Source organism: Platalea leucorodia (genome assembly GCF_965183815.1).
Source record: "Platalea leucorodia genome assembly, chromosome: 7".
Classification (NCBI taxonomy): domain Eukaryota; kingdom Metazoa; phylum Chordata; class Aves; order Pelecaniformes; family Threskiornithidae; genus Platalea; species Platalea leucorodia.
This window is the reverse complement of record NC_138829.1, coordinates 10,580,857-10,588,835: the sequence shown is the minus strand read 5'-3', so window position 1 is coordinate 10,588,835 and position 7,979 is coordinate 10,580,857. Positions and strand designations below refer to the sequence as shown.

The 7,979-nt window shown below is 42.3% G+C and overlaps 1 protein-coding gene across 4 annotated transcripts in view; it reads right to left on the bottom strand.

Annotated features, from left to right (window-relative positions):
* Window positions 1-6,031: 6,031 nt before the first annotated feature.
* Window positions 6,032-7,979, bottom strand: part of AKT1 (AKT serine/threonine kinase 1) — a 75,546-nt gene continuing 73,598 nt past the window's right edge. For all 4 annotated transcript variants that reach the window (XM_082316816.1, XM_082316818.1, XM_082316817.1 and 1 more), the window contains one exon: window positions 6,032-7,590. In XM_082316816.1, the coding sequence (XP_082172942.1) occupies window positions 7,511-7,590 (80 nt within the window). In that variant the 3' untranslated portion in view covers window positions 6,032-7,510. The remainder of the gene's footprint in view (window positions 7,591-7,979) is intronic.

The window sequence follows — 7,979 nt, the reverse complement described above, 5'->3', positions numbered from 1 at the left end:
AGACAGATGGCCTTGCCGTTGCCTGTGCTCCTGTGGGGGATTTTTCCAGATGGGGAGTTGGAAGCCTCTTTGTGCTGCTCCAGCCTTCCTCTCCAGCAGCCCTCGAGCGCTCGGGGCCTCCACCAGCCTGCGTACCCCGTCATATGCTACTTAGGCATGGGCACAAATGCATCTTGGTACTGTGAAAATTTCAGCTGAACCTGTTGTTAGAAAAAATAGGTGTATTTATATCTAGGGTTTTCTCCATGTTTGAAAAGTGTCCCTCTTGACTTTCCTTTCTTGTAACGTGCGCCTGTGTTTTTTCATTATTGAGAGATGGCTAATAAAAAGCGGGCCACCAGCACTGGTCTGGGAAGAAAGCCGACACGGCTGTTGTGCACCGGGGAACGCCAGGCAGCACTGCGTCACTCGCCCGCTGACTTCATCAGCCAACCTCAGAGCTTTCCTCTAGGGCCAGGATGCCGCTCCTGCCTCCAGCAAGGCACAGAGGTGACAAGTTTCTCAGTTACCTGGAAAACTACAGGGCAGCCCAGGAAGCATCACCCTCATCACAACTCAGTTTGCTGCTCACCAGCATGAAAAAAACAATCCATTTTCCATAACAAGCAGTCACCTTTGATCGCCACTTCCTTAACAGCTGAGCGAATGCACACAGAAAGTAAAACTTTGGAAAGGTAACTTGATTTCAAGTTTTACAATCAATCAAGTAAAGGGAGATACTAAGTTCAATCCCTTTACGTTAGTTACACATGAAATTTATGACAACCTCACCTGTGTAAATAAGTACATTTTATTCTGCTTTCTTATACTTCCCTTCCTCTGCACCTTGCCAGTCTGCAGTTGCACTAAGCGACCTTGCTCTTTCCACCTTGTTTTTATTCAGTTTCATTTTATACTCATTGCCGGACTGTCCGCAGGTATCCCTGCCTTCCTGGTGAGCTTCGTTTCCCCCAGTAATACCAGAATAAGGAACAATTGCAGCAGCTGAACACATCGTATGGAAAGCTTACTATATGCTGCAGCCATCTTAAGAACAGTATCACTCCATTTTCCTTATTAAAGTTCATTAAAGGGCTTGTTTTGATCTTTCTGCACATCCATACAGCCTTTAAAATCATGGGAGCAATTTCTCAAATAATATATTAGAAAAGTTCATGAGCTATTAAAAAAAAGAAAATCACTCAAATGCTGTATCGTTCCCACACGCCAGGCCTGTGCGTGGGAAAAGGTGTTGCAATCGTTCTTCCTCGTCAGATTTGCACTTCACTGAATTAAAAACAAAAAGCCAATCTCGGGAGCCTCTGCAGCAGACCTTGCCCTCAGCCGTTCTGGGGCACCCGGCTGAGATGCCGCTGACACGTGGCGAGCTGCTGGATTCGGTTCTGTCAGGAGACCCACGTCAAACTGGCATTTTCAACAGCGGTCGGCAAACTGGAAGCATACGCAAATCCCCGGGGTACAGCTGCGAAGCTCCCGGCGCCAGCCGCCTTACGGGAGCTGGCAGCTCCAGCCCGCACCAGAAACAACTTCTGAGCGCCCTGTGTCAGGCAGGTGAAAAGACCATTAAAGGAATCTATTTTGGGCATGACACTGCGGAAAGGAAAAGCTGCAACCACCAAAACCAAGCAGATGTGAAAGTGGCTGGTGGTGATGGTGTTAATGCAGCCTTTCAGAAACAGCCAAAGGATCCTGTTAGAGTGCAAATCCTACTGCAAAGCAGACATCATCTTTCACCTGAAAGGGTAAGTATCCCTCTGGGTTTTCTCTCCTAGTCATCATCTCAGGAGGAAACCTAGAGTATCCAGCCTGCCTGCACCCATCCCAAGCAACGCGAGGGCAAGCGCTGGCGTTCCTGCTTTAGAGGAACGCGCTGACAACCTCCAGGTCAGCAAGCGACAATTCACTAGAATACAAGGTACTCTTCATATCCCTGCGAAACTAAGGTACACAACTATAATGCAATAAAACGTGTACGAATTCAACAAAGAAAGATACACACTTTGCTTAAAACAGTAAGTGCAGTGAACTTGGGATGACCAGGGCCAAGGACATAAATGAGAAAAATGCAGGATTTGTACTACTGGAAGCATCTCAAAGCAAAGCTGGTGCTGAGTCACATAGATGATGATTGTATGAAAGCAGTAGAGCGGCTGTGTCAGTCTGGACGTATAAATGGACACCAGAGGTGACAGGGGAACCCCCCCTTCACTAACGCAGGTGCGCTCAGCTCCAGGCCCTAACTCACCAAGCGGACTCACAGACTAGCTGAGGTTTGCAGGGACTCGGGAGATCGTCTAGCCCAGTGCCCCTGCTCCCAGCATGGCCAGCAAGACTTCCCCAAAGGAGTCCCAGTTGTTCCAGCTGCTGTACTTCAATAAGCTGAAGGAAGTATTAGTGGTTTTGCTTTTTTCCAAAAAAATATAATGTTTAAGCATGTATTTTTCTGATCGTTTTCATCCAGTTTCGATGAATTCCCAGGCACTGTGCTGAAGCGCACAATCACTATTTTTTGTTCTGATGATAGAGGTTTTCGCAGTACTACCCAACAGTTTTCTGGCTAACAAACACCATCAGTACCGTAAAAACGTAACAGTGCGAGGAAATAGCTATGGTAGAGTTTACAAATAACAAAAGACCACAACATTTGGGGTAGGGATTGTGTCTGCTGTTTCTGTGAAGAATTTTCACTCTTGTACTCAAAATAATTATAGTATCTTCTGTGGGGTGAAAGTTAGGTATTATTTTAAAAATGTGCAGAATTTGAGAGACCCTCAGAATTCAGACAAGACAGCAGCCACCGTCTGTGCGGTCATTCTCTGCTTGAAACAAACCCAAGGACCTGATGAAGATGCGAAATACAAGCAGTTACAGTAATATGACAGAAGGCACAAAGAAAGAGTGTGGAAAAATTCATAAAAACGGAATCTCAGCAGAGAGCGGGGTTACATTTAACACAGGAAGAAGTTCATGAAGCCCATCTCTAGAGAAACAGGCCGTGAGCAGTAGCAGGCAGACAACCATGCGAAAGCAGGGCTTCAGCGAAGGAGAAACCGAGAACCGAGCTACGAGCACGCTGAAAAACCACAGAGAGAAGTCGTGTTTTCACATACAAGGTCCTTGATCTGGTCCTCAAGAAAGAACCCACCATGCTCACAAACCCAGGATGGTGACCAGCAGGTACAAAAATTAAAGGGGGGAAAAAAAAGGGACTACTGTAACACAATGGTTTTGTTGAAAAGGATTTCAGACACAGAGCAAGTAGTCATCACCTGATTAGAATGCAACATATGTTCCATTAGACAGAGCTACCAAGCGTCTGTACACTCAGCTGCACTGGGGATAATAAGCTCCCATTTGCTATAGGCACTGTGTGTTCTTTTCGTTTTACTTCTAGTGGCAATTAACCTCCCTGTTATTAAGAAAATTGAGCTAAAAGTGGAAGACAAACACACTCATTTGCAACACTGAAGAAACAAGATCCTTTTACAGTCGCCCATTTCTTCAAATGTGTTTTTACCTCCGCAGCTCTTTCAGACACAGTGAAACAAATCAAACCTTCCTCCCAAATTATCATTTCCCAAACCGCCCAGGCAGAAAACCCAGGCGACTCTCACGGGCGCTTTACGTGTGTGGGCTCCTCTTCTGCAACTCCGTCTCCTTGGAGTTTGCATTCCCGCTATAGGTTGTGACCTCTAACTTGGGACCACCATCCTAAACCCTGCTACTGGAGATAAAAATCTAACTTAGCATACGCTCTCTAAAAAGCCAAAGGTATTTTCTCTGACAAAGATCAAAAAAACCCCACAAACACTTAGGAGTATGAAGAATACAGTACTCGTGCTGAGCATTTAAATGCACGCAAGCAATCCAAGAGAATTCACCCCCAGTTAAACCAAAGATCGTCCCATTCAAACAATCAATCAGGGAAAGTTTTTACCCTCAAACCTCCAAAATCAATCATAATTTCTTTCTCAGGTGCAAAACTGGGAACAAGTTCAAATAGCAGCAGAGATACTCGAGGCCTGCCCGAGAGCAGGTGGAGGTTACCTTCTGGAGGGGTGATGGTGTAGAAGGAAAAATGAAGCAAGCACAGTTCATGTTATTGTGGGGGGCAAGAGGTCATAGTTTGTGCCGAGGGGAATGTTATAAACCACGGTGATCTTCACCCAGTTTAAAGGGAGAACAGCCTGCCATATCCTAGTGGGATTGTAATGGATGTTTCAGTTACACAAGACAACATAAAATTGAATTTGCACAATTACCTGGCTTCTGCCAACGCCTCCTAACCCCGAGCAGAACAAGCAGCAGTGTCTCTCTGTTTTGACCAGTGCTCAGCCGACCTCACCTTCTGACCGCAGTCAGTGGCACACAGAGAACTGCGTGTTACTCACTGGCTCTTGCAAAGTTTGGGTTTTTTTTTTTTTTATTTTTCTCCCAACCTGAATTTACAACCAAGTTCCTGGGCGGTAACATACGTGTACTGCCAGCGTTCTGCACTTGGGATGCACCACCTTTGCTGCAATGTGCAACACCAGAGCAAGATGACATTTGGCAATGCCAGAAGGAAGAATGAGGAGGTTTTGGCTGTACGCGTGGTTAGAAAAGTTTTGGGTTTTCAAATAAAAGAGCTAAAAGGAACATGCAAGATTTAAGCAGTCTCTGACTACATGGCACAAAAGCAACCCAAGGTGAACGGTGCTCAGGTCACAGACTTGTGATGGGTAGGGAAAGACAACAGGACGCTAACAGCGATGGATATGCTACTGCTCCTCCTCTGCGCTAAACCTGAATTTGAAGAACACGCTTTACGTTTGCAGGCAGACAGCTGTAATGCCGGTAATCGTTCAATCATAGATGACAGGCAAGGCGTTTTGAATAATCACAAGCAAAATGAGGGAAAATATCCAGAAGACCCTGCATTCAGGTGTGGCCCTCACAGCTCACTGTTGCTAACAATACTAAGATTCCCAGACTTTTTTGGCAGCTTTTTTTTTTTTTTTAAGTTCTATTTTATATACAGGAATTAAAACAAAAATCCTTTAGCAACAACTGGCAGAAAAATACTGAGCCTCAACAGAACAACCCGATCCGTGTCTGTTCCTGCACTTGGAAGACCAGATTTTCCTGGGGCAGATGATGGTAACCTTTGTTCATTCGTGTTGCCTATATTTGGATGCATGAAGTGTGTTAGTTCAGAACTTGTCGGGGCTTGTAGACTTGCAGAAGAGTTCTTTGGACTTCGTCCCCGGGCTGGCTGCAAACTCAGCTGAAGGCTTGGAAGCAAAGGAGAGCAGCCAGGAGATCAGACTGGCAGAAGGGGAGAGGCTGTCCAGCATCAGTGCAAGGTATCCACTACAGAGACACAGATCCCTCCTTTCACTTTCCCTCCTTGCATAAAATGTGCAGTAAAGTCTACTGGGAATTATAGCCTATTCCTTGAACCAAAAAGTGTTTTGGATGTTTAATGGCTTACTGCAGTTGCAACTTATGTGCTTGGTTAGAAACACGCTGCAGTTGTTCTTGGATGTTCTTCTATTTTCCTCTGTATTCTTGTTTGAAAAAGGACATTCCAGCCTTGTGTAACTACCTCCTAGAAACCATTAATATTAGTTCCTAGAAAGGAAACACAGTATTATATATCGTACACTGGCCTGAGTGACTGGAATAGAAATACCTTTGAAGATGAGGGCCTCAGTAACACAATCGCACGGGCATCAGGAGAACAGCAAAATGAGGCCTGTCCTCATTCACCTCAAGACAAACTATTTCTGGCGCAGGGCGTATTTCCTTTTAACAAACATTTTCCAAAATTATCCTTGCATAATGATCAGCGCAGAGATGAAACAACTGAGGAGGGGGAGAGAAGCCTAAATCCCTCAGTGATGTGCGCATCAGACTCAAGAAACTGGAGCAGTTGTTGCCATCTCTACAAATTCAGAAGGCTCCTACCACAAGAAATAAGAACCTAACTTGTTAAAGCAATTTTTATTTAAGTATTTGGAGGGAAACTTTCATATCGTGAGTAAAAATACTAGAGTTGAACGTTGTTAAAAAAAAAAGTCAGGGTGATGGGCTCTCTGTGCAAACACAGCAGTTTCTGATGGAAAGGGGAAGCGAGGGTTTTCATAATATACTCCCTTTCAAATAAAAAAAAAATTAAATGCTAGTTAACTGCAGTACATGTCATCATTTTTATACAGTCAAGAGAATGAAAAACAAAAAAAAGCAATTTAAGAGAACGCAACCTACAATGGAATAAATTCATTCGCAGCAGAGACAGAATAAGACTGCTTTTATGAAAATTACAAAGAAACATGATACAACAAAAATAGGGTGTGGGGAATTTTCCACTAAGATTAAAAATGAAAAACAAAAAAAAAAATTCACTTTTTGAACACCATTATTATTCAAACACATATGAAGTTTCAACCTAGTTTTTCTCTTATACATGGGAAACACTGTTAAAGTGAATCTTCAAGAGTGAGAAGGCACCATGAACTGTTGGCTGATACCTTTAATGCACACTCAAGAAAGAAGAAATGATCTGGCATGATGCAAAAAATTATTAAGTGTTTATACATATTCATATATCTTTTCATAAAAAAAAAGCGGCAACAAGTCATTACTTCAGTGCCAAAATGTACTTTTGTCTGGTTGACTCACTCATTAAGATGATTTCTCACTTAGACCTGTATGGTATTTTTATACAGTGGTGAAAGTGGGTGATTTTGCGTTGTTGCATTTCATATCAGATTGGTAAATCAAGCGTGTTCTAGATTCTGAGAAGCCAATCCTATGAAGTATTCCTAAACCCTACGCAAATGGAATAATTAAATGCACTGTCTAGAATGGAATACTCATCTGTATGACATGGCAATTCCACTGGATTCACTTTGATATGTAATGTCTTGTAGCAGATGTTATAACAAAAATAACTCTTGCTTTTTGATTTACCTCACTGAGGCCATTAATGCTGTTCCTATAGTTGGTTTTCTGGAGTTGGATGACACTTCACTGCTGTCCAAAATGAGTTTGAACCTTAACCCTCCAGAGTTTGTTCACTTTGTTGCTTATATTATTGCACTAGCTACTAAAGTCTTATATCTTCCTATACAAATCTAATTGTTCAGAGTGCAGATTCTATATTTAGATAATGAACTGTATGAAATAAATAAAATAAGGGTATTTTCTGGTCAGAGTTGCTGATATGTTGAATACCTTAATTATTTCTAAAGTAAACAGTTTTGGTGTATATTCTTAAAAACCTATGGTCATTCAGCATAAAAGCCTTGACGTAATACTTTAAGAATGGATTTGTTTTCCTTCTCAAAAATGCATCAAAGAATTATTTTAAATACAGAATCTGTGAGGCTTCCTACAAATTCATCTAAATCGTAATACAAACACAGTTTGTAATTCAGATAATATAGAAAGTTCTCTAGTGTCCATTGAAGTAAGGTCCCCAAAATGCAGTCTGTTTTGTTTCTGAATGGGCAAACATTGCAAAACATTAAGCGGTTCCACTGGCTGAATAGGAGAACTGAGGAAAATGAGGTCTTCTCTCGTTATCTACACAATCCATGCTGTCATCTGAAAAATGAAAAAAACAGTAGACAACATTTGCTACCTTTTTAAGTAAACAAACAGTAAGATAATGCACAGTAAAGTTATTCCAGAAAATTTCACTGTTGCTTTCTTCTTCCACAACTTGAAAGGACAAAGAAACAGGAAGGCTTACATCGCAGCCCATTAAATGGGCATCACAGAAGATCCTGATTGCTGTATGTCAACAGTTGTTCGGGTGTCCATTTAAAATTGCTAGGAGCTGCATTGCTTAAATCCATATGCAGTGTTCTGAATTTCTGGCAATTGCTTTTTCAGAGCATCAAACATGCTCAGTTAGCATGAAAATAAAATATATTTTGATTGAATATGGACGTTAGTCCATACTCAATTGATTGCTTGCATTTACACAGTGT